Raw genomic sequence first — 27,821 nt, 5'->3', positions numbered from 1 at the left:
TAGATCTGTCAGATGTATTCTAAAGTGTTAGGTCATGTATGAAACTTGCTTTGTATGTTTTCCAATATTGTCAGGTGATGTATGAACCTGTTGTTGAAGTTTTCTTTGGTTTTTCTAGTGTTGTCAAGCCGCGTCTGAATTTGTTAATAAAATCTCTTTGAAACCTCCAGAATTTCCAGGTCATGTTTGAATTCTCTTTGAATGTTGTAAATTCATGTATGAAACCTGTTGACTATACTTTCCTTGATATTCAAGCTGTTATCAAGTCATGTTTGAACCTGTTTTTGAAAATTCTTTGAATATCCTTGTGTTTTCAGGTAATGTATGAACCTGTTATTAAAATCTTTTTGCATAATCCCCAGTTGTCTTTCCTCCAGCATGATTGTTGTCCCTAGTGAATTTCTTCCCTCAATACTTCTGATTTTTTCCCCTTCTGGTATTTTTCCATCTAACCAACGAATCAGCTCCCTCTTCAGTTGATCGAACGTGATGATGTTCCAAAACAGCATCTCGCATAAATCACCTTTTCGCATCTATTTATAGGACAAAAATTGCATTTTAAGAGGAGTCTCAAATTGAATTGACGACTCCTCTTAAAACCTACATATAGGCGCCAATTGGATTGGCTAGGGTCAATCCAATTGGCGCCTCCATTCAAATTTTAAGAGGAGTCGCCAATTCAATTGGAGACTCCTCCTAAAAGTGGGGTATTTTGGGAATTTTCTTGAAAAGTGGGTTATTTTTGTAAAAGAACCGCAAATCTCTCAACAAAAAAAAACTAATTTGACAACTATAATTTGAGGCAAGAAAACAAGTTTAAGAAATCTCGCCTACAAATAATTAAATAATTGACTCTTAACTTTTTCTCATTTTGCGTACGTATATATAATTTCATCCTATATAATGAAAGAATTATTTATACATACATGAAAAACACACAACTCATTTTAATACAAGGAATCAACAATGTCATTATAACTAATTGAAAAGCTCTCCAACTTCCTTCTTCATCATTCCTTTAATCTGCATAAGTATAAAAAAATCAGTTACTTATGAGAAGAATTTATTAGATTGTTAGTTATATAATACTCAAAGAGTATGATAATACTACAAGAAAAATAACGTTAACCAGTTAAATAGTGATGGACAATCAAACATGCAAATTTAAAAAGAATATGATAATACTGTGAGAAAAATAATGATACCTGTTTTTCGGAAAGTCCAATATCTTTCAAATCACCGAGCTAGTAATGAAAAATTGGTTCACAATACAAAAATCAGGTTAGGTATATAAATAGATCTTGTAACTAATCATTATCATAACGAAAAAAACTTATATTAGGACACATACACTCTTGAAAGGTTCTGGAGATTCTTTGCGAAGCTCAAGTATATAGTTTGCTCTCTTCTCTCCAATTCCCTTTAACTTCTTTAACTCATCCCTGACAATTTTAATATAGAAGAAAACAAAAAGTAAACAAGTTAGACTTCTCATAGAACATGTTTATCATAGAACATGTTTAATAAATATATTAGGATTGAATTATTTGGGCTTATAAAAACGGCTTATGAAAATAGTTTGTACCTTAAACGAAAACAATTTAACTATATTTTTTATCTTTCGCTACAGAAATAGTTTTACATAAATGTTTATCATATATGAACAGTTTTACATAAATGTTTATCATCATATATGAACGTGATATAAGAGAAAGGATATATACATTTCTAATCAAATACTGAACATGTGTATACACAAAATGTCCACTTACTTTTCCGCTGTGTTTAAAATTCTAAGGTAGTCTTTAACAAGAGAATTCTGCTATTAAACAAAATTATGAGTTAAAACAATAAAAACAAACTTTAATAGAAGCTCCATTAACAATATTTATGAATAGATCAAACCTTCACTCCAGAACCATGCAAGTTAAATGTTTCCCAAGGACTTTTGGTACTCATTACATCTCGTATGTCAATATCCGGAGTTCTTGGTTCTGTAACTTCAGTAGAATTCTGCAATCAAACCAAAATTCTAAGTTAACACAATGAAAATAAACTTAGAAGAAGGTCTATAAGTAATATTTATGAATAGATCAAACCTTCGCTCCAGAACCATGCAGGTTGCATGTTTCCCAAGAACTTTTGGCATTCATTACAATATCAAGAGTTCTTGGTTCGGTAACTTCAGTAGAACTCTGCAATTAAACAAAATTCTGAGATAAAAATGAAAATAAATATTAGAAGAAGGTACTTAAATAATATTGAATAGATCAGACCTTCGTTCCAATTCCAAAACCATGCATGTTGAGTGTTTCCCAATGACTTTTGGCATTCATTACATCTCGTATTTCAATATCAAGAGTTCTTTGTTTTGTACCTTCAGTAGAATTCTGCAATTAAACAAAATTCTGAGTTAAAAAAATGAAAATAAACATTAGAAGAAGGTATGTAAGTATCATTATGAATAGAGATCAAACCACCATTCCAGAACGATGCATGTTGAATGTTTCCCAAAAACTTTTAGTATTCAATACATCTAGGTTTTCGGTATCAGGAGTTCTTGGTTCTGCAGTTTCAGTGGAAATCTGATCATCATCAAGTGCAATGAATTTCTCCTCTGGTAACTGCATGCATAATGGAGTTGATGAAACGAGAGATTGAAGTTCACGCAATTGAGAACTAATGGGTGGAGAACAATCTTCATTTTCCATTAAGTTGTTGTTCTCTTTGTTCATGTTAAGACCTGGAATCACAAAAGACATCTATATAAATAAATATGCATCCTGTGATTTGTAAAACTATTTATATATCAACCAAATCACATATACCTTCGTTAGCTATTGACAAATCTTTGGAGTAATTAATGATATAAGGGGCATGCATATCCTCTTTATCCTCAAAAGAAGTAACCTAGTGACACAATAAAAATAGTTAGTATTTCATATTTACTAACTCTACCAGTAGAACATGATAAAGTTTTGTTAGAAAAAAATATCATAGAATAATAAAATGAAAAGATGAAAAGTGAAAACTGGCGGAATTAATAGGAAAAAATTACCTTTTCCACTATGGGATCAAGTTCCACTTCACTTCTAGCATTCAAAGATGAGTCAACCTGCAAGCAGATACTTATTAGTTTCCTGACCGAAAAGCAACATGTTTTAACTTATATTCTACAAGATCCATTACATTCTGTATCATCATATTGAGTTTGACATTATTAATAGCCTCTGCATGTGAGTTGTACAGCATAAAACAAATTAAAGGAGGATTTTTTTTTCTAAGTTGTGTTCATATTGGATTTTTTTGTTATTTATTATTACGTTTTCAACTCTGGAGTTTAGTTCAACATGATATCCATCTTCTGATAATGAATTGTCCTGCATTTGATACATCAATTGATGTATTGAGCTTTCTAGTTTGTTTTCCATAAACAACATAATCCAAAAAAATTAATTATAAAATATGCATTACCGGTAAAGGATGCATTACTGGTAAAGGCTGTTATAAAATATGCATTACCGGTAAAGGGTGCATTACCGGTAAAGGCTGTGATGTTGGTTACATTGGCAATGGAAATTTCCGGCAAAAATAACTATTCGTTAATAACAAGATGACATCTCACGGTTGTCCATGTCAGACAAATGATTTGAGAATGATTGCGTCTAAGTTTTCTACATGTTAGGATTTTAGGTGATTATTCAACTTATCTACTCTAGAGTTTTCTCGGTCATAACTTCCATCTTTTGATATTAAATTGTCTTACATTGGATTTGATACACCAGTTGATATATTGAGTGTTGCAATTTGTTTTTCATTTACAACATAAGAAACTAATATAAATGAGGCATTACCAATAAAGGCTCTGATGCTTAAGTAACATGAATCAATTAACGTCATATTGTTCTCTTTAAAATAGACATGCAAAAAATGTTGTGCATAAGTATTTAGAGAAAAGAATAAGTATACCTTCTCGGCTTTAGCAGCAGAGTGGCTGACTTCATCAAACAATTTCCTTCAATCCAAAGGAAAAAAAAGTCACTATCCATAAACAGATAATAGTAAAGAGCTATTAATTGTGTGTTTGGAAGCAAGGTGAGCCACCGCCACCTCACGTTCCACACCCCTTCCACCATGATTTTTGAGAAGCTACAAGTAATAGCTTTTAGCAAACGTGAGTTGACTGTGTGGTTTTTTAGAATTCCAAACATAGGCTAAGTTTAACAGAATAAAATATGTATAAAAATTCAATACAAACCTTCCTTGTACTTCAGACTTCTTAGCAACAACACATGTTTCTTCATCATATATATGAGATATGGAACATGGTAATTCCTTTGTTGATGCAGAAACACTTTTGGGTATCTTGTTTTTACGAATAGTCACGAACTGCATCGCCGAACTTGCACTTTTCTTCGCGGAAACTGAGGCCACTGTCTGTCTTTCTGAACTTGCACTTTTCTTTGTGGAATCTAAGGTTTTTGTCTGCCTTACTGAATTTTCACTTTTCCTTGTTGAATCTAAGGTTTTTGTCTGTCTTATTGAACTTGCACTTTTCCTTATGGAATCTAAGGTTAATACTGTCTGTCTTACTAAACTTGCAGTTTTCTTTGTGGAATCTAAGGTAACTGTCTGTCTTACTGAACTTGCACTTTTCTTTGAGGAATTTAAGGTAACTGTTTGTCTTGCTGAACTTGCAATTTTCTTTGTGGAATCGAAGTTCACTGTCTGTCTGGTTGAACTAGCAGTTTTCGTCGTGGAACCAAAGGGCGTCCGATGAGACCTTTGACATGACCGTGATGCTAAGCTAAGCATGTACACAGTGTCTTGGCAAAATGATGGGTTCTAAGTTCACATTATACAAAAGAAAATGATCAAAATTAAAATTTAATTATTAATTGCAAAATGAAAAAGAAAAAAAAAGATTTGACAAAAAATCAGTCACATACCAAGCACGAAACCAACAAAACTTTGCTAGTTCCCCTCAAGGAGTCCTGCAACATGCGTGTGAGTTTACTTTCCCGAAAGGGAACACGACTTTCATTTGCGCTCAAAGCATGACAAACATTCAGTAAGGCGTAAATTGACTTGTTAACTTTGTTATTCTCAGCAACACCAGAAGCATCACCGTTTTTCCTTCTAGCATCTTCATAACCTGATAATAAAAGAGCTATACTGTTAGTCAAATCTTAAGATATGTCAACAAAAGCTAGAAAAATATACAAAGGTTATGGGACTTTTAAGTTGAGCAATGGTTACCTGCCATATCCACAAAATTCATTTTGCTCACAAGACTGTTTATACTTTCATTCTGTGCAAAGACATGGACAATTAATCCCAAGTGGCTTCTACGAGCACGCTCAAATCCTTTTTTGGGTGCAGCCGTGTGTGCAGAACATGCTGTGATGTATAAATTCTGAAACTCGGCAATGGATTTTACGGTAGTCTGGAAGAAAAAATGCAACAATATTACTTGCCTACTATCCAAATGTAAAATTTCAATTTTTTCAAATCAGAAAATTAACTAGTATAATTTTTACATGAGTAAGTCCTTTAAACTGAATTCTTCCGTGATCTTCAAGCACTAAAATTGGTGATTGTTCCGGGTTTAATAAATCAGCAGCATGGTCTTGATTATCAACCTCATAGAAAGAAACTGCTATAGATTTTCCATTTTTCTCGGCCACTGAGAGAAACTCCGAAATAGCCAGCATTGCCAAACCAAATTTCTCCAAAGAGCCCTTCAAGAACAGAGTAATTATTAAAATAAAAAACAAAATTTCATAAAAATATTATTCACAAACAAAATTGATTCAAACCTGAATCAGTCGAGTTTTGCCACTGCCTCTAGCTCCATGAGCAATAACCGTGCTATTAATACCTTCAAAAGCAGCCGAAACAAGATGTTTCACCTCCTTTGAATAGATAACTTCATTATCTTCATGTTCGTTGTAGCAGTAGTCAACTGAATACCGACTGCACGGAAACATTAACATTAAATCAAGTAATTGCAATCCCCCCATTTGAAAACAACAAGTTTAAAAAAATACAATTACAAATATTTTCATGGCTTTACTACAACTACAAACTATAAGCTTCCAGGAAATGTATCCCTACAACAAAAGTGTTGGAGATTATTTAATAAATAAAAGGAAATTGAAACCCAAAAGAGCTAAAACTTGATGATAAAAACATGTTAGTTAAATACATCAACGGAGAGAAAAGAGCAAAAGGTTGAAGAGGATTTGAGAGATATTAACCGTACTAGGAGATTTTCATCCTAGACACCACTGAGAATCTATTAACTCTACCGAATAAACCAACAAATAACTAAATGTAACAGATATTTTACAGAGAAGAACCCAATTTCAATGCACAACAGACTATAATATCCTAATTTCTCAAATGTCATTAGTATTCAGCTATGAATTATGAAATTTTTAATAAAAATTTATAATTCTTCAGGTATTATAGAATTAAGACCACAAACCTTTTACCACTTACAATTTCTCAATTTTCTCCAATTACTATTTCTCATTATTCAAGGGAACTTAACTAAACTTAACACTGCATAATTGAGAAACTAACCAAGGTCCCATACCTTATAACAAACAATACAAAAACTGCATAATTCAGAAACCCTAAAATTCAAATATCACTCAAGTGAAAGTGCATAACTCAGAAAACCTGAAACTCAAATTTGTCCCCATTTTTTTCAATTATTATTTCAATTTCAGATTCTTGGATCCCAAGCTGAAAAGTGAATAATTAAGAAAGTAATCATACCTAGAAGATTGTTCTTTAAAGGATATGGTAACTTCCCCGGAGTTTTCGGTGTTCACCGAAACCCAGTCCACAGTTTTGGAGGTTTCGAAATTGGTATCTGGATCCGAAAACCCACGAACCTTTGCTACTACCCGAACCTTCGGACCCGTAATGGTTTCTGTGAAGGCGGATTGTGTGGACGCCATTGAAAGGATGGGTTTAGTTCAGAGTGAACTGGACGAAGGAGAGAGTGCGTTGAATTTGTAGAGAAAGAAGAGAGAAGAAGAAAAAAAATAGAGATAGAAATGGAAATAGCCGTTAGAAATAAGAATAGAGGGTTTTCGAAATAATAAATTCTCTCACTTCAGTTTAAGCTTAATGAGTATAATAATTATGGTGGTTGTATTCAAATATTATTTTTCTTTATAAAATCTTCTCTTATACTAATTATGCTCATATGTTTTTTATTATTATTTTGAAGACAGATTTAATTAATTTATGAGAGATGATACTTTACACATTAAAGTTTTGTTGTCAAAAATATGTTTTTATATATATTTTTTAAATGTATGTAAGATATAAAAGATTAAAAAAAATAAAGAATAAAATATAAATATATGTGTTGTCACAATAAGGTGTTTGTATTTTGATGTTAACGCAACACAATATTTAATTTGTACATATTTATTGTTGAATTTAAAAATTATTAGTAATTGAGAGATAAGTTTGTAGCAATTAGAACTTAGAATTATAAGATGATGGATAATGGAGAAATTAGAGTGTGGAGAGGGATAGAGAAATTAATTGAGGATAAGAATATTCTATTACTTTTTATAATCATAACAATGATATATTTTAAAGACAAATGATTCAGATACAAAATAACAAAGTTAAATAATTGAAAAAACAGAATTCTCAGACTTATGACTGGTTACATTAAACATGTAATCGGTTATAGATGTTACAAAAATAAATTGATTAAGTAGTAACCATTTACATTATCCGGTTACGCCTACGATGCATCTTCAGTTTCTTCAGCTCATAAGCGTTTTTTGCCCAATTGTAATCGGTTACCCCTATGTTAGCTGGTTGCAGCACTTGAATTATTAAAAACTCTTAACACATCATCTTAATTCAAGTGCTCGAGTCTTATATGATTGTGCTCATCTTCAATCTTTTGAGCACATCAGTTGTGACTCCCTTAGTCAACAAATCAGTCACTTGGTCTTCACTTCTACAATATCTAAATCTTAACTTTCTTTCACTAATAATCTCCTTCAAGTAGTCAAACCTTATCTCAATGTGCTTGCTCCTCCCATGTGCAATTGGGTTCTTAGCAAGATTAATCGCGAAAACATTATCAACCAGGAGTGTAACAACATCACCATCATTGTGCACAACTCCTTTAATAGATTCATTAGTCATGCGGCTTAGCACGCACATAACGAAGTGGAAATGCACTCGGCCTCACAAGACGAGAGTGCAACTACCATTTTCTTCATCGAACACCATGAGATTGGTGTTCCGCCAAACATAAAGATGTATCAAAGTTGTAGACTTTCAATCATCTTTATCTCCGCACCAATTGGATTTGATAAAACCGAACAAGTTGCATTTTATGCCTGTGTCCGATGCGGGAAAGAGAATTATGCATCCAATCAATCCTTTGGCGTATCTTAGGATCCTCTTAACTGCTGTTAAGTAAGACACCTTCGGTCTCTCCATGAATCTACTCACAATACTAACATTAAACGCCAAATTTGGTCGTGTATTGCACAAATAACGCAAGGATCCAATCAGCCTCCTATATTGAGTTGGATCAACGTCTTGTTCATCCTCACTCTTCGACAATTATAGCCTTTGTTCAGTCGGAGTAATGGCAGCATTATAATGCTTCACTTCAAACTTTTTCAATATCTCAAGTGCATACATTCTTTGGTTCATAAGCAGTCCTCTTTTGGACTTATGGAACTTAATTCCAAGGAAGTATGTCTCGAGACCAAGGTCGGTCATCTCAAATTCTTTCATAAGTTCACTCTTGAACTTAGAAATGCACTTTATGTTGCTGCCCCTTATCAACAAGTCGTCTATATATAGATAAAGGATAATCACTCATTCGCTTGTATCCATTATCACATACACGCCTGTTACACTGGATTTTTTGACCTGATCATAAGTGGCAATTACTAATGAGATAAGTCATGAATATTCCATGTGGAAGGTCAAAGATAGAGTGGGTCCACATGAATAATATGACTTAATATCGGAAGTCACATAGAGTGATAGCGGTTGAAGGTGGCAAGGTCGAAAGGACGTCATGAGGAACTTAGGAACTTAGTGAAATTGTGTTATGTTGGCTAAGGTTGAAGTTCATCACTATAATGAAAGCAATGTCGACTCAGCCACCACATGTAGAGTTCACCATTAGAATGGACAATGCAGCCAAATATGTCAGATTAACATGGTCGACATCGAAGACTTCGACGAGGGTAGTCAGTTTGGCGCCCAGCAAAGCAGTTAGGAAATTCAAATGATGTCACAAAGTGGGAACTGAGTCGACATCGACGGTTATTTAGAATGTGGGGGCATGACGAGGAAAAACCCTTGCATGGACTTGGGACGTGTCACCACATGAGTAGTTTACCATTCTTAGACAGTTACTATAGAGTAGTATATAAGGATACTCAAGTTTATTTTGTAAGGGGTTTGCAGTTGTACGCATTTCTGCTAGCTCAAAGTACCTGCATGTTGAGAAACGAGTGAGGAAAGATGTATGTATGTGTTCCACCATTTCTTACATTTCAAGCAACTTTACATTAAAAGTCATTTTTATGCATTAACTTGCCTTTTGATTTCCTTTACTTTTCCTGTCAATTTACATCACTTGCACTTTAATTTCATCCTTTTCTCTTCTTTTTTTTTAAGCCTTCACTTTACTTGCATTCTACTTGTAGTCTTTTTATTACTTATTACAAACAATAACCACAAACATTTTCCAACAATTATGGTTTTTCACAAGTCATAAAAACACACAAATATGTCCAGGAGATTTTCGAGTTCGGTCCCTTAAGTATTAATAATAAACTTGTATTTGTTTACCAAATTTCACTGTAAACAAATTGGCACACTCAGTGAGACGTTTTGTGTGTTTTGTTTTACTTATTTGTGTTTCTAAAATCTGAATTCTTATTTGTGTTTTATCAACTTCTCATCCCGTGCACGAGTGTGTATGAGATTAAGGTGCAGAAAAATAACAAAGAGCAAAGTGAGGAAACCTGTTAAAAGATACATTAGAAGAATGGTGAATCCTAAGAATAAAAATGGAGACCAGCCTTCTAATATCATTGGGACGGGAACAGTTTATGCAACTGCAATTGAACTTATTCCTTCAACGACTAGTGCTACATAATACCAACAACAATGATGGTACCGACAACGCTGCCTGAAGGGACGGTTTTGTCCCCAATACTCTGAGACCAATCGTGGAATCAGACTATAGGCCTTTTGCCACAAACTTTACAATGCCCGTTCCAGGGCATGAATAACCTTTTGGAATGCCAACAACGGCGATGGCAAGTTTATAAAATTGGTTATAGATGTTACAAAAATAAATTGATTAAGTAGTAACCATTTACGTTACCCGGTTACGCCTACGATGCATCTTCAGTTTCTTCAGCTCATAAGCGTTTTTTGCCCAATTGTAATCGGTTACCCCTATGTTAGCTGGTTGCAGCACTTGAATTATTAAAAACTCTTAACACATCATCTTAATTCAAGTGCTCGAGTCTTATATGATTGTGCTCATCTTCAATCTTTTGAGCACATCAGTTGTGACTCCCTTAGTCAACAAATCAGTCACTTGGTCTTCACTTCTACAATATCTAAATCTTAACTGTCTTTCACTAATAATCTCCTTCAAGTAGTCAAACCTTATCTCAATGTGCTTGCTCCTCCCATGTGCAATTGGGTTCTTAGCAAGATTAATCGCGAAAACATTATCAACCAGGAGTGTAACAACATCACCATCATTGTGCACAGCTCCTTTAATAGATTCATTAGTCATGCGGCTTAGCAGGCACATAACGAAGTGGAAATGCACTCGGCCTCACAAGACGAGAGTGCAACTACCATTTTCTTCATCGAACACCATGAGATTGGTGTTCCGCCAAACATAAAGATGTATCAAAGTTGTAGACTTTCAATCATCTATATCTCCGCACCAATTGGATTTGATAAAACCGAACAAGTTGCATTTTATGCCTGTGTCCGATGCGGGAAAGAGAATTATGCATCCAATCAATCCTTTGGCGTATCTTAGGATCCTCTTAACTGCTGTTAAGTAAGACACCTTCGGTCTCTCCATGAATCTACTCACAATACTAACATTAAACGCCAAATTTGGTCGTGTATTGCACAAATAACGCAAGGATCCAATCAGCCTCCTATATTGAGTTGGATCAACGTCTTGTTCATCCAACTTTCACTGTAAACAAATTGGCACACTCAGTGAGACGTTTTGTGTGTTTTGTTTTACTTATTTGTGTTTCTAAAATCTGAATTCTTATTTGTGTTTTATCAACTTCTCATCCCGTGCACGAGTGTGTATGAGATTAAGGTGCAGAAAAATAACAAAGAGCAAAGTGAGGAAACCTGTTAAAAGATACATTAGAAGAATGGTGAATCCTAAGAATAAAAATGGAGACCAGCCTTCTAATATCATTAGGACGGGAACAGTTTATGCAACTGCAATTGAACTTATTCCTTCAACGACTAGTGCTACGATAATACCAACAACAATGATGGTACCGACAACGCTGCCTGAAGGGACGGTTTTGTCCCCAATACTCTGAGACCAATCGTGGAATCAGACTATAGGCCTTTTGCCACAAACTTTACAATGCCCATTCCAGGGCATGAATAACCTTTTGGAATGCCAACAACGGCGATGGCAAGTTTATAAAATAACCCTTCGACATTTGTGGATAATGTTGCAAATGTATATTCCCCTATTATGGCATCTAGATCAGCCATAGACAACCATGGTTGAAATATGCCACCCAATATAGGGATAGAATTTAGTTCCCAAGCAATGCACACTTTAACAACAAATTATGTTATGGCAATGTGGCAACAAATGGATGAGAGTAACTGTTGATTCTAAGTGTTGGCAGCAATTTTGGTAAAACAAAGAGTGTTCACAAGATGTCATGTGTGATGTCTTAACATAAGATATCCTATGTACCTGCTGGAGTTAAAGAACATGTGCAAGCAGGATTGTTTCAGAATGCCACTTACAATGCTAAGGCGTCTGATATTGGATGTACCTGCTGGAGCTTAATTGGAAGACATGTTCATGCAGGATTGTTTCAGATGACATACACAATGTCATGGTATCTGATATGGTTGTACCTACTAAAAGGAAATTGGATTATGCAGGATTTTTCCAGATGTCAGACCCGATGTCATGACATCCTATACACAGAACATTCAGTATGAATGTCTGGTGTTTTATGATTGCACAATTAATGGCAATCATTGGTTGATTGAAGATATGGCTAGCTGGCGCATTCTTTCAGGTAGGGGTGTTCGCGGTGCGGTTTGGGCGGTTTTTCCGATAAAAATCACCCGAACCGCAAGAGAAATAAGCATGCGGTTCAGTTTGGTTCGGTTGGCTTTTAGAAATAAAACCAAACCAAACCAAACCAAATCAATGCGGTTTTGGTTGGTTCGGTTGGTTCGGTTTTTTATAATATTTTTATTGAGCCATATATACTCCTAGAAATAATGACATAACTTTGTGTTTAGTCATTCATACATTAGTAAATAACATCAAAATTCACCATATTTAGACAAAAACGTGTCATTCAATATACAAAAAATCAGATTAGACAAAAGTGGGATAAAAGACAAATATAAATAGTAGCATAAAATAATATCAAAGACATTATAATAAAACATAAAAAAACATATGAGATGAGAGATTAGAGAAGATGAAAAAAAGAACATAAGAGATGCGAGATTGAGAAGAAAAGTGCAAGAAAAACGTAATTGGAAGAGAAAATAGTAACATAAAAGATAAAAAAGAAAGAACATAATAGAGGACTTATTAGAGTAGAATATGCGAGACCTACATGGAAAAGAAGATGAGAAGAATGTGTGATACTATTATGAGAGATTTAAGAAGGTTGAAATTGAAACCCTAAGTGTGATTAAGAGAAAATCGTTTGTAATTGTAAGGTTAAGGCATACTAGGTTTGAGGTTTGGGTTGGATGTGGGATAAGTGAAGTTTGGGTTGTAACATAATGCGGTTTGGTTTGGTTTAGTTCGGTTTTCAAAATACAAACCGCAAACCAAACCAAACCGTGCGGTTTTATTAAAAAATGACCCAATCGAATCCGAACCAAATGCGGTTTTTTACGGTTTCGGTTTGGTTTGGTTTGGTTTGCGGTTTTCTATTGGGTTAGTTTGGTTTTGAACACCCCTACTTTCAAGGATTTCAACCAGATTTGTTTATTTTCCAAGGAGATCTTTACAGCTGATATGAAAAGATTTGATTGAAAAATATATTTAGGGTTTTCAAGTTGTCCAATGTTTCTATAAAAAGGGACTCAGAAAACCTGTTTGAACACACAACCAATACTGAGCGAAATTTAGAGAGAGAGCTAGGGTTTGTGTGTGTAGGTCATTCAAGTCATCCATTGATGATTGAGTTGGACTGATTTATGGTTGTAAGCCTCAAACAATGTAAAAATTAGGGGTGTGTGTGAGGTAAACCTCCCAACCTGTGGGAAGGTTACCAGGTGTTTCTCAGTGCTTGAAAGCATGAGATTATTTGTAACTCAAAGCCTGTAGGCAAGAGTTGGTATGTTCTTGAACGAAGCTGTGAAGCATGTTCAAGTTGTCTAAGCATTACATGGTAATTGTAGTGATAGGAATGGAAACTGGAGGTTTCTATCTAGGAGTGCCTAGGTATAGATTGCATTGGGTAGGGATTAAGTGAGGAGTTGTAAACGGGGGAGTTTAACTCTGAATTAATACTGCTAATAATGGATCTTCTTCCTGGCTTGGTATGCCCCCAGAGTAGGTAATGTTGTACCGAACTGGGTTAACAATTACTGGTGTTTTTACCTTCTGCACACTATATTTTGTCTGTTAAAACTCAGTCTGTTTCTAGTCTGTTTATGAAGAGAATAACAGACTTGATACATAGCCTGCAGTCTGATTGCAAAACAGAATGTTATGACATTCATTATTGACTGCTGTTATTGATAGACTGGTTGGTCTGTTACAGTTCATCCTTCTGTAATGTTGGAACAGGTGATGTTTAAATCAATGTTGAGACATCATGCTGATAACTGGGCAGGATTAACAAACATAAGTGCCATGTTTGATCTCTACTGTGTCTTTGTTCTAGATGGACAAAACTGGATGTTCTTCTGTCCATGGTGGTAGAGTAGCAGATGTCGTGACATCTGGGACTGTGTGCATATGAGTACTGGGTTTTATTTTTTCTAACTGTCTTGCTGTATAAGTAACAATGTTGGATCAGATGTCATGACTTCGTGTAGAACATCTGAACTCTGACTATACCAGAATTTCAATTGGTATCAGAGCAGGCATCCTGTTCTGTTTCTGGATGAGATCCATGGGTGATACTTTCTGGTATCTTGCAAGGAGTTATGTCAGTACTGATGTTGGAATCTGTGGAAGGTTCTGTGATTTCCCTGAATGGTCCCTTGAAGTAGGTGGATGGACTATTCATGACAGGAACTGTGTGTGCCTGTCTCTGGAGGTTGGCAATTGGCCTTTGTGTGGAACAGCTGTGCTAGTATTGAAACATATTCAAACTTGGTATGTTCTTGGAGGCTGATCTGGTGAAGTGCGTGGTCATAGGTTGAGTTGTATTATGATTTCCGCTGCATAATACCTGGCTAAACTCAAACTTTGATGAGGGTTCCCCTCGTGTGGATGAAAGGTTGTTGTATTCAAGATTTCATCATAATCTACTGAAGATGTCAAAGATACTTGAGTCTCCTCAAGTCCACTCATCATGGCGTTCTCACTTCAGGATTGTAAGAATCACCTGATCACTGATTCTTTTACTCTCTTGGGTAGTGTATATGAAGACCTTGAAGACTTTCAAGGAGGGTTTATTCTAAGGAGGTGGAACTAATGTTCTATGCAATGTTAGAACATGTTGTTCAACAAGTATGCAGCTACTGGTTGAAGAGCAGATGGTTTTAGGTGTCAAACAAAGGGATACGTGTGTTTGGAACCTACTCCTGACCTGGAAGAGGAGACATCTGTGGGTGCTAAGTTGACAAGGGTAGGGTCAACTGTTTGTGTGCTCAAGAAGGTCACTTTTAGACGTCTGATCTCTAGAAGTGGAGCTGGTTGAGATATGACACGGTGCAATTTCCTACTGTCTGTCTTATTCCTATAGATTGATCAGGATTGGATAGTTGTTCCCTAAAGTACTATGTTGTGTTGGAAGACAAGTTCCCTGGATGTTAATGGGGTAACCTGATTGCTATTTCATTTAAGAGGATTGGGACCATGAATCTTGTTATTCAAACACCACGCTCAGAAGTGGCAGTTCTTTCAAGGAGTGAGAATATGAAGATTCAGAGGTTGGTTGAGGTAGTATGCTCTGGCAATGCATATCTACTATTGACTGGTGTTGTTTTGTTTCACTATTATTGATGGTCAGCTGGAGTCTGATTGGTGTGATTGGAGTATGTATAGATATAACTCATAGAGTTAGGTGCCACTGGTAGGGATGGTGTATGTCATGTTGAGACATGTCTGTACAATGCATGGATATTGGTGTGGAGTTTCCATGTTTGTTAATTTGAGAAGGAGTGTTGGTTAACCTCCTCACGTTCGGTCAGCCTAGTGTCTGGTTGGCTGTTGACCTGTGTCACATGGGTTCTGGTGGTTGTGTGACACATTTGCAAGGAAGAATTCATCTCTCTCATTCCTAAGGGTGAATTTAATCTGGGAAGACTTTCAAATCTGTTGAGGTGCTTGCAAGCAGAAGATGTTGACACAAGAAGAGTATTCTCAAAGTATTCTTATGGTGGAAGTATCTAAAAGGAAAATTGGGAAAGGATTTAAGATCAATGTCTACTTGTGCCAAGTACAAGTATTTAATTGATTATCGTTGGAGCTCAAGATAACTGATGTTTTTGAAAGATGTTGGAACATCTCGTCTTCAAGACCATGTGCAGAATCACAGGAAGGATAGTACATTGGTTTATGATCTATCACTTTGGTGGCAGCAAAAGTATATGATCTCTGAAAAGGTTTCCTGGCAAGAAATATGTTCAACCTTGGTGTGTACAAGAAGAAGAAAACATCATAGTCCTGATGGTGGTTACTTGGATCAGTTTACTTCTGATCTAGGTAAGGAAGTGCATTAGCTAATGCACACTGTGGAGTCAAGAACAAGTGGCAGCAGTCTTGACATCATGGAAACAGCCTTACTTTAGGAAGTGGAATCCTTGGTATAGCTGAAGGGATAATTTCTAACTGGTCCTTCTGAAGACTCATGCATCAGAGTGTCTGATGTCTTTGGAGAAGAAGCAGGGATTCATCAAGGTGTGAGCTTGGATGACTTAACTGCAAACCTGCAGGATGGAGGATGTTTACTCAAACTTGGTTCCACAATCAAGTGTATGAGAACATTGAACTCTTGTTCTGTGAAGGGAGGAAGTTCTTTCAAGTGGCAGAAGAAGGAGCTGAATTCAACAGCTAGATGTTAAAACACAATGTTGTGACATTTGGTTCAACATCAGAATCTTAGTTGGTGAAGTGGCACATCAACTTGAGATAGAAGGGTCTACAGGGTTATAGATTGGGTACTTCAAAAAGATCGTTCTCATTGCAGTTCTTTGGAGTTGCTGGATGGAGAGGATGTTACGTGTTCATGTCTTAGAGAATCTAAGTTTTGTTTAACATGTAGCTTGAAGTGCAAGTCTCACTTGGAAGGTCAGAATATCTTTGGGAGAAGTCTGATAAACGTGGAGAGGTCAAAAAGTGGCATTTGACTTTTTCATATGAGGATTCATGAAGGAGGTAATCAACCAGTGGCAATTGGTCTATCTCAGAAGTGAGTTCGAAGAATCAAGATAATCAACATATGGCAGCTGATTACTCTTGAGGAAAGTCCGAGACAAATTACTTTTGAGTAGAAAAGTAGTAAGTTGAAGACAAAAGGAGGTGTTTTCTATTCATCTCTTGGAACTTGTGGAAGGAGTTCTGAGCTATCTATGGAAGATTATCTCTTGTAATGGGATGAGAATGTATGTGTCCCAATTTGTGTCTGGGTTCTTTTGGATCAAGCTAGTGACTCAGTGATATCTGAAGATTATCAGATGGTGTTTTTAGTTATGTTGTGAAGGATGTCCTAACTTATGTTAGAACATTTTGTGAAGTGGTTTTCTGTTCTAGTTAGAAGAGAGATTGACATAGAGTGTGGATGTGTTCAGCCAAGAGGGTTGAACAGAGGGTGTGCTCTTGAAGACATGAAGATGCGTCTTATGTTTTCCATTCATCAAGTGGTCTGGGTTCTCTTTGAATCAGGAAGTATGTGAAGGTCCAACTTTGGGGTGTTGGATATGTTCATGTGTGATCTCCAAGTTTCAAGAGGAGAGTTGGTTGTTCTTGACAGGGGGAGTTTTGTCTTTGCACTGCAAGTAATCATCAAGCTTGTGGTCTATGTGTTCTCAGATAACAAGTAATGGCACCTTGTTAGTTAGTGAAAGATGTGATGGGTGTGAAGATGCTATGAGATTTGCTCACCTTTGGTCAATTTTGACTAAAAAGGGGGAGAAGTATGTGGAGCTGGGTACTGGAGTTGTGAGATGGATGTGGCTGGACATAAGACAACTATTATTGAAAGAAGTGCACAGGTGCTACAACAAAATGTTGTTCTGTTTACAGATGTCAAACAGGATGTCTAATATGGTGCACAGGTGTTGATGCAGATGTCAGTATGACATTCTGGCTGGTACAGGTGCTGGAGTTACAGTAGTTGTTATTTGATGAATGCACAGATTTAGGGGGAGAAGAAGAAGTACCCTTGTGCATTGTGCATTTGTGTGTCTTACTAGTTGCATCCATAACTAGTAATTCTGATTGTTGCACAGATTTAGGGGGAGGAGAAGTACCCGTGTGCATGTGTGTATTACTAGTAGCCATAGCTAGTAATTGTTTTGCTTCTACTGATAGTTTGCCTTGTAAACAAAAAGGACAGATACATGTTTTAGCCAAAATTTGCCAAAGGGGGAGTTTGTTGATTCTAAGTGTTGGCAGCAATTTTGGTAAAACAAAGAGTGTTCACAAGATGTCATGTGTGATGTGTTAACATAAGATATCCTATGTACCTGCTGGAGTTAAAGAACATGTGCAAGCAGGATTGTTTCAGAATGCCACTTACAATGCTAAGGCGTCTGATATTGGATGTACCTGCTGGAGCTTAATTGGAAGACATGTTCATGCAGGATTGTTTCAGATGACATACACAATGTCATGGTATCTGATATGGCTGTACCTGCTAAAAGGAAATTGGATTATGCAGGATTTTTCCAGATGTCAGACCCGATGTCATGACATCCTGTACACAGAACATTCAGTATGAATGTCTGGTGTTTTGTGATTGCACAATTAATGGCAATCATTGGTTGATTGAAGATATGGCTAGCTGGCGCATTCTTCCAGGGATTTCAACCAGATTTGTTTATTTTCCAAGGAGATCTTTACAGCTGATATGAAAAGATTTGATTGGAAAATATATTTAGGGTTTTCAAGCTGTCCAATGTTTCTATAAAAAGGGACTCAGAAAACCTGTTTGAACACACAACCAATACTGAGCGAAATTTAGAGAGAGAGCTAGGGTTTGTGTGTGTAGGTCATTCAAGTCATCCATTGATGATTGAATTGGACTGATTTGTGGTTGTAAGCCTCAAACAATGTAAAAATTAGGGGTGTGTGTGAGGTAAACCTCCCAACCTGTGGGAAGGTTACCAGGTGTTTCTCAGTGCTTGAAAGCATGAGATTATTTGTAACGCAAAGCCTGTAGGCAAGAGTTGGTATGTTCTTGAACGAAGCTGTGAAGCATGTTCAAGTTGTCTAAGCATTACATGGTAATTGTAGTGATAGGAATGGAAATTGGAGGTTTCTATCTAGGAGTGCCTAGGTATAGATTGCATTGGGTAGGGATTAAGTGAGGAGTTGTAAACGGGGGAGTTTAACTCTGAATTAATACTGCTAATAGTGGATCTTCTTCCTGGCTTGGTATGCCCCCAGAGTAGGTAATGTTGTACCGAACTGGGTTAACAATTACTGGTGTTTTTACCTTCTGCACACTATATTTTGTCTGTTAAAACTCAGTCTGTTTCTAGTCTGTTTATGAAGAGAATAACAGACTTGACCCATAGCCTGCAGTCTGATTGCAAAACAGAATGTTATGACATTCATTATTGACTGCTGTTATTGATAGACTGGTTGGTCTGTTATTGTTCATCCTTCTATAATGTTGGAACAGGTGATGTTCAAATCAATGTTGAGACATCATGCTGATAACTGGGCAGGATTAACAAACATAAGTGCCATGTTTGATCTCTACTGTGTCTTTGTTCTAGATGGACAAAACTGGATGTTCTTCTGTCCATGGTGGTAGAGTAGCAGATGTCGTGACATCTGGGACTGTGTGCATATGAGTACTGGGTTTTATTTTTTCTAACTGTCTTGCTGTATAAGTAACAATGTTGGATCAGATGTCATGACTTCGTGTAGAACATCTGAACTCTAACTATACCAGAATTTCAGTAACCATGGCATGGTAAATACATTAGCCTAACAGATGGGTATAATATTTAACCCATTGATTCAAAATACGAATCAGAGTTACGAACAATTGGCAAACCAAATGACCAGAATTGCTTTTTTTTTGCTCCCTCGGTGCAGGTTCAACCAGTAGCCCAACCTCAAATTATTAGGCAGGTTTGAAACCATGGGGTAGTATTATAAGAGAATACTGTAAACAAAGACAGTAGAGGAACCCCTAATTGGTTGGACAAGAGATACCTGTCGAGGAGGATGACCCCCATGTGGTAGTTGCTAATCTAAACCAGGACGTTGACCAAGTGGTCCATCAAGTTCGACAAGGAAATCTGTTGGGAGAAAATAACTTTACCACCATTGTTGAAAGGATAATGGCTCAAATTGGTTTAATGTGGGCCTGCAAAGGCTAAACTATACATCTCCATTATCAGAATATGCGTTACAAACTGAATTAGCAAAGGGGTGGAAAGTCCCTAAATTCACAAAATTCGCTGGTGACACAAACGACTTTATTGTCTAACACATAACTCGTTACCTGACTAAGGCAGGTGACATTGCTAACAATGAGAATCCGAGGATGAGATATTTCCCTAGTTCTTTAACAAAGAACGCTTTCACATGGTTTACCACATTACCTCCTCATTCAATCCATGATTGGACACGTCTAGAGAGGTTATTCCATGAGAAGTTCTACATGGGACAATATAAGATTAGTTTGAAGGATATGTCAAGCGTCAAGTGAAAGTTTGTTGAGTTGATTGATACCTAAATCGGTTCCGGTTACTAAAAATGAGGTGATTTACCCAAGTTCCTGAACATGTGCTAGAGGGCTAGATTATTCCATTAGGAAGAAACTAAACAAACAATATTTGAGACATATGGCCCAGTTGACAAACAAAGTTAGACAGGTAGAAAGATTGAAGGTCGAGAAGGCCAAAGTGAGTAAGGATAAAAAAGAGCGAGTAACTTATATCGACATGGAAGACCAAGACATGGTGACTGAGGTCGACTATATACAGGTCGAGGAGTCTAAGGTTGATGTGGCTGAGTTAAAGCCAGGTCCCCCATATATGTGTAAGTTGCTTACACCTGCAAATGGAAAAAAAATCCTGCAGAGCCTAAAGAAAATGATAAATTCTTTAAGAAAACTTACACCTTCAACGTAACCAAATGTGATGAGATTTTTTATTTATTGGTTTTAGATGGTCAGGTACTTGTGCCTTCGAGTGCAAAAATGCCACCATTAGAAAAAGAAAGAAACAATGGTTTTGTAAGTATCATAATTTCTAATGACATAAAACCTCACAATGCTTTCTTTTCAGGGATTTTATGTAGAATGAATTGAATAAAGGCAAACTCAAATTTGCTAAGGGAAAAGCTCACATGAAGATTGATTATGACCCATTGCAGGTTGTAGATGCTAGTTACGTGGATCATGCAGTTGTTAACATGGTTGAAATCACTGAAGATTTCAACATGGGTGAATTTGAAGAGAGTGAGAATTAAATCGAAGTTGTTTATATCAAAGATGGTGAAAGTCTCATGGAATTCTTATGTAGGTGTCCAGCTGATGACTTCGAGGTGATGTTGTGCCCTCGTTGCAGCGTTGTGTTCGACAAGAAGGCAGCCAAAAAGGCCGAGAGCGCTCAGAAAGCCAAGGAGAAGGAAAATGAGAATAAGGTCAGGCCTCATTACTAATTCAACAAGAGAGGAGTACCACAGAGAAAGGAACAGGCTTCTAGACCTCAAAAGGCTAGGCCTAATACTTATAAGCCTACAACCAACTTCCCTCAAGGGAAATGGACTAAACCTGCTGGAAGAGAGCAGGATAAGAACCTAAAGTGGAGGAATTTCAGGATTGGTCCAGGATCTTCTATGACCTACAAAGAAAATTTCCAAATGTCATAAAGACACTCTTACAGACCTAATGCTAATTAAAAGGGAAAGAATCCCATGACGAGGACATAGTGGTGAAGGTTTTAGAGGAAGAAGAAATCATAAAGAGATGTTGCTGAGTCGAGTAACACTAAGCAACACCAGAAGCCAACAAATGATCAGATGAAAAAACCTTTAGGAAGAAAATTATTCTCATATAAGTCAAGCCAGACGAAAGGAAAGGGCAAGGAAGATGATCAAGAAAATGAAGACGAGTTGATAACAAACAACTTTGATTCTGGGACGGAGGGAGATTTTGGCGTCTTACACAATGTGGTTTTTGTACTCCCTTATGAGTATGATCGTGTGACTGAGGTTGCTGAGAAAGAAGATTACGAAGAATAGGAGCTCGCAAAGCATAAGCCACTCTGTTATTTTGTGATGGATAATGGGTGCATCAAAGAGAAGAATGCATTCTTTGAAAGACCCCATGAAGGAACGAAGAACAACCTAAAGCCTCTCTTTATAAGGGCTAAGGTCGAAATTACCACCGTGAGCAAAATATTGGTGGACGGTGGGGCAAAGGTAAACTTGATACCACATTTATTGTTGGTAAAAATAGGGAAGTATGATACTGACATCAGGCCCCATAATATGGTCCTGTCTAATTATGAGAGGAAGACTGGCCAAACCATAGGGGTCATTCAGGTGGATGTAACATTAGGGTCCACTACTCAACCTACTATTTTCATGGTAATAACTTGAAGAGTCGGTTACAATTCGCTGTTAGAAAGAGAGTGGATACATGGAATAGGGGAAGCCCTTTCGCCCCTACACCAAAGAATAGAAATTTGGTGTGATGATGGTATAATTGAAAACATCGAAGCAAACCATGGCTACTACATGGCTGAAGTTAACCATGTAGACAAGAGAAATTTTGACAGAAACCTGGCGAATATAGCGCCATGTGCACCGACAGAGTTGGCATACATGCCTCTTGAGGAGGCAGTTTTCTCTTTGATCCTTCACCTAACCCATGGGTTTATGTGGGGGCGAGAAATTATGGGGGGAAAGTTCTATGACTCAGATGTCATCCGACCAGCAGGCTGGGAAGACGAACTTGGTGATGATGACTGAGTTTAATGCATTAGATCAAATCACGACCTACGTGACCGAGAATAAACTATGAGCGGATTTGGAAGTTGAGATGCCACACATGGCTGTTAAGGCCAATGAAATAGAAATGTTTGATATGTGTGATCGAATCAATGTTGGACCACAGTCCGTCAAAGAGCCGCAGTCAGCAGGTTCAGAAAGGGAAGATATTATTTCAAGGTTGGATTTTTGGCTAACTGGCTAAAAAACAAAAAATAAAACTGCCTTTATCATATCAGTGTGCACAAGTAAACAACAACATCAACAAGAGTCAATTCAAGTTCTAGAGACTAACAGACATGAGTTAATCACACAAGAAAGAAAGAGATGGATTTTTGTATGTTATCCATATAAGGCTCAAAATCTCACAAGGTTAATTGATATATCACAAATGATGTACAATTTAGAGTTTAGTCCTACCTATCATACTAAAAACGCACAACAAATTTTTCACATCACACTGTAAGACCCCAATTTTGACCCTAAGATCCCTCATGCAATTTCATCATATGCATTAGCATTGGGATCATACCTTGGCATCCTCCTTACCCCTTTTCCATTGGGTTTGTTTTGGGAGAGATCACCAAGCCCCATAAGATTGTATCATACTTGTATATTATCATTTTTACTAACCGAAATACCAAAAATACGTCTTTGCATTTGCCTAACTCTTTTGTAGGTAGGGCATGATCCCCATTGATCTATCAAGTTCATATATAGGGTTTAAGACCCTCATGGCTAAGAGTATAACCAAGGAATGGTCCATAATGTTTCAAAGCAACATATATGAGTCCCAATGATCTTTGCTTGTTATTTTGGTCAATATTTCTTCAAGAGTTTGGAGTTGGTTTGCCTTGGAAACCCTAGTTGGTCTGGGTATCTTGTGTAACTTCTTCAATAAGCTTCCTCACCAATTGATCAAATTTCTAAAGGGGCACTTTAAAATTCATCATCTTATGCATATATGATCTACCATGAGCCTAAAAATTCAAGAGAATTGCAAGTTAGCAAGATGGTTGAGGGTGGTTGGCCAGATGAATTCATCTGATCAAAACTGGGTCTCCCTAGACCCTATCTCCTACAATTTTCATCATATGGAAACGATTCTAAGAGAAAAGTTACTCTAAATGACATTCCAAACAACTTTCATATTTAGGTTTAGAGCTAATTTTTCTTGGAAAGTCATTTTCTATGTTGAAACATTATAGGTCATTTTCTCTAAACCCTAATTTGAAAGTCAACTTCCCAAGGCCATAACTTGCTCAATTTTTATGAGATGAAAGATTTATAAGTTGAAAAATCAAATTCAAGATGTCTACTTAAACTTTGATGTTTGGAGTGAGAGCTAATTCAACTTTTATGAGCAGGTGATATGAGGATACATTATAGGTCATTTTGGACCATTACCATTGAACAAGTGATTTTCCTCAACTTCAAAAATGCATAACTCTCTCATTCTAAATCCAAATGACATCAAATTTATGACCATTTTGAAGGTCTTTGAAAGAGCTACAACTTTGATGAATACACGTTTCTCATTTGGAGCTCACATAAAAGGTTTAGTAAGATGGAACATTGAAGTATATGACTTGACACTTAGAAAAAATTTCAACATGTTGAAATTTCCAAACTTCCACCTCAAAATTAACCTTGATCCAAGTTCCAAATGGAAAATCTTTCCATATAAGAATTGTTCCTATTGATCTAACCTTTCCAAAGAGCCCTATTTCATTCATTTTGGACAAAGATTGCTAGGGCTGCGCATGGTGTTAACAGGCCTGCATCATTGGTAAGAATCAAACTTCAAATGACCATTTCACATTGCCTTGTCATTCAAGCTTCATTCCAACTTCAGAACAGATGCATTTGGACTTTAGTGAGTTGCTTCATGGGCATGTACACACCCATGCAAGCTTGTGCATGACATTGCCAATTTTGGAAGAAAATTCAAGTGTGCAAATAACACTTCCAATTGCTATAAACAGAGACCCCCTGAGCTCATTTCAAAGGACCCATGCGCTCCAACTTCGCTCCCTCTCTTCAAACCCTCACAATCCAAAGGAAAACCTGATAATTTTCATTTGACAATTGAGTTTGAATCTCACTGTTTGGAGATTCAAAAACTCTAGGATCCAAAGCTTTGTATCAATCCTAATCCACTTCTGCAAGTCATTGGAGCAAGATCAAACAAGAATTGAAGCAAGGAAGAGCAAGTTCTGCACAACATTGAAGGTATTTTCCAGAATTTTTCTTTTCTTCGATTCTCACTCAATTCTCATCAATTCTCTTGGATCTTTGGTTGTCTGAAGTCCTACTAATGTAGGCAAGAAGATTGAGTTGCTTAGAGGTCAAATCGAAGCAACTCAGTTGACATACCTCAAAATTCAACTCCTCGTATCTTTCTATATATTTGGAGTTAGTTAAAATTGAGGTCAGATTCGTGCTCTACGCCATTTTCTCTTTCAGATCATGTCCTCCTTTTTTATTTTAATCTTGGTGATGACTGAACCAGTCCAGCGAGGTTCGCCTGAGAAGGTGACCGACCATTTGCTCCGGCAGCGAGGTGGCAAGATTCTGAGCCATTAATCCAGTTTAAATTGTTTTAATCTCACGCGTTGGTTTGGATGACCACATGTGCAGCGTGCTGCCTAAGTTCCATCATGGAACACGCGCTTGTGGCCACTTTATCTGCCACCTCAATTAATGAGGGAGATCAAGTGGTCCACATTTTTTTGTAATTTCTTATTTTCATTTTATTCCTTTGATTTTCATTAATTCATATTAATTTTAATATTTATCCAAAAAATATGAGAGTTTCACCAAAAATTTCTAAATAAAATCATCTCTCATTTTTTGAATTAAAATTATTTTTTGGATCATTATTAATATTTTTCATGATTTAATTGATTTTGTGTTTATTTTTAATTGTTTAAAAATTCTTTTAAGTTTCCAAAAATTCTGAAAATTTTTCCCCAAGGTCCTTTGACCTTGTTTGACCTATGATAAATCTCATGGCCATTTCTTTGGTGTTTTAATGAGGTTTTAGGAAATTGACCAACCATATTTAATTTAATGCATTATTTTTAGTATTTTAAATTGAATAAACGTCAAATAATTGTGTTGAGCCATTTTGATTGATTTGTGTAAGTTTGACTTGTGTTGTTGGGCCTTGGCCAAGATTGATTTGACTTTGTTAGATTAAGATCATTGGATTTAGGGGATTGATGGTATGTACATTTCATCTCCCAAAATGAATGAATGATCTTAATTTGGTAAAAGCCCTCCTTGGTCCAATTTGAGTTTTATCTATCTCCCCTCCTTCTTCATCTCATTTCCCTTCTTTATGCATTCATGTCATGGACCTATGATATCTCTACATCCTAAGGCTAGTTGATTGCAAAATCAACATAAGTATGGATGAAATTAGGCCACCACTTTTGCATATTCTTTTTGTGTGTGGTATGTTTCATGAGCATAGTCTATTATACTATGTCTCTAACATGCGTTAACATCAAAATTCTATTGCCCGACCTCAAATAGTTGTGACTTCTACATAAGTCCAATTACGATTGCTTAACATAACGCTAAATTTTGACACAAAAGGCATAGCATTCTAGTTAATGAGATTGTAAGTATCCCCTCCTTCATGGTATTGTGTGGAAACTTGACCTTTTTTCCTTCCTTTGGAAGATGTCTTGGTTCAAGGATCCATGCTTGTGATAAGTGGGTTGAGTGTTCTCCAAAGAATGACTTAAACAAAAAAAGCAAAAGAAATACTAACTTCTAACTCATTAACAACTAACATTTATTTTCAAGTCATTTATTTTAAATGCACTTTATTTTTTTAAGCTCTATTCATTTGTCATTATTCATACCATTCTAATTGTTCATGTTAATGTCATTTTCACTTTGTCCATTTGGACCATATTTTGTGATATATTTTGTTTGTGTATATTGTGTTTGATTGTGTGGTCTTTAACCATTAATGTACATAATAAGAACAAAAACCCTAAAAAACACCTTGTGTGGATTGTTCGTTTGATCTGAGATTATTGGACTTAGAATTTAGGCAACACTCTATATGCAAAGGACTTGGCCAATGCCAACTTTCATGTAACCAAGTGCTTGTAGTTTGAAACTTCATCTGATACATCATTGAAGATCCATTTGAGTTCATCTGCAACATGATCATTGTGAAGCTGTTATTTTGAACCTATGATTCATGGAATTCATCTGCTACATGGGAAAATTTGAAGACGATCATGGAGTTGCTTAGCTTGGATGTGGCTATCTTTATTTGATGCCTTGATTCTCAAGTTGATATATTGTGTATTGTTTGTTGCTTGATTCTAATGTCCAAGGGAATTTGGGTTTCTATATGACACTCTTGTCTATTGGATTGTAGCCCATTAATTAAATCTTTTCAAATCACAAATTTTAAATTTATGCTTAGGATTAGTCTCTCCATCTCCTCCCTATTTCTTTAATTTCAAAATCTCTCCCTCCTTTTGAAAAAAAATTATTTGCTTGTGCTTGTTTTCCTAAACTTAGACCATTTAGCAAACTAGAAACTTTGGCCTTATGCCATTGCCTTTTCAAACTTCTTTTTCTTATTTAACTTATAAATAGAATTAACTATACTTGACTTAAAATTTTCAGAAAGCCAAAAACAATTAACCCATTCAAACCATTTTTAGGCCTTTGTGCCTTTCAAACTTAAATCTTTGTTAAAAGCAATGCATCCACTTTGAAATTTATACCACAAACTACGAGGTTTTAATCCCTCATTTTTATGTAGGTACGTAGGCACAAGTCTGAAGGTCTTGTCAAACACAAAAATATAATTAATGAATTCTTTTCTCACCCCCTCCATTCTATTTATTTGCAAACATCATTTGTAAAAAAATACATATGCACACAAAAAAGGGCTCCCTAAGAGTACCTAGGACACTTTGGGTGTTAACACCTTCCCTCTGTGTAACCAACCCCCTTACCTGTAATCTCTGGCATTTTATTAGTTTTGATTTGAAAACTTCTTATTTGTGGGTTTTGTATGTACTTTTCCTCTTTTCCCTTGGAAATAATAAAAGCACGGTGGCGACTCTTGTTATTTGATGTCTTGCTTATCCATAGCTTGATGATCATGAATTTACCACTACAGGAATTAAGTGGCGACTCT

General features: G+C 36.3%; 1 protein-coding gene across 4 annotated transcripts; it reads right to left on the bottom strand.

The window, feature by feature from the left end:
- Positions 1–840: 840 nt before the first annotated feature.
- On the bottom strand, positions 841–7,126 carry LOC127129185 (kinesin-like protein KIN-10C). 4 transcript variants are annotated; one of them, XM_051058467.1, is made up of 17 exons: positions 6,787–7,126; positions 5,820–5,976; positions 5,541–5,741; positions 5,260–5,446; positions 4,950–5,155; positions 4,259–4,845; positions 3,970–4,015; positions 3,059–3,115; positions 2,829–2,910; positions 2,478–2,743; positions 2,277–2,390; positions 2,100–2,195; positions 1,906–2,013; positions 1,773–1,819; positions 1,352–1,442; positions 1,206–1,244; positions 841–1,023 (listed from the first exon to the last, which is right to left on the bottom strand). In XM_051058467.1, exons 1-17 carry the CDS (start codon positions 6,969–6,971, stop codon positions 979–981), a joined length of 2,514 nt encoding a protein of 837 aa, XP_050914424.1. In that variant the 5' UTR covers positions 6,972–7,126; the 3' UTR covers positions 841–978. The 4 variants fall into 4 exon arrangements, 3 of the variants coding, with proteins under 3 accessions (XP_050914424.1, XP_050914428.1, XP_050914431.1); XM_051058471.1 differs by having other exon boundaries at positions 2,481–2,743; XM_051058474.1 differs by lacking the exons at positions 2,100–2,195; positions 2,277–2,390 and having other exon boundaries at positions 2,481–2,743.
- Positions 7,127–27,821: the final 20,695 nt, after the last annotated feature.

Source organism: Lathyrus oleraceus, chromosome 1 (assembly GCF_024323335.1).
Source record: "Lathyrus oleraceus cultivar Zhongwan6 chromosome 1, CAAS_Psat_ZW6_1.0, whole genome shotgun sequence".
NCBI lineage: Eukaryota > Viridiplantae > Streptophyta > Magnoliopsida > Fabales > Fabaceae > Lathyrus > Lathyrus oleraceus.
This window is presented reverse-complemented; position numbering and strand designations above follow the sequence as displayed.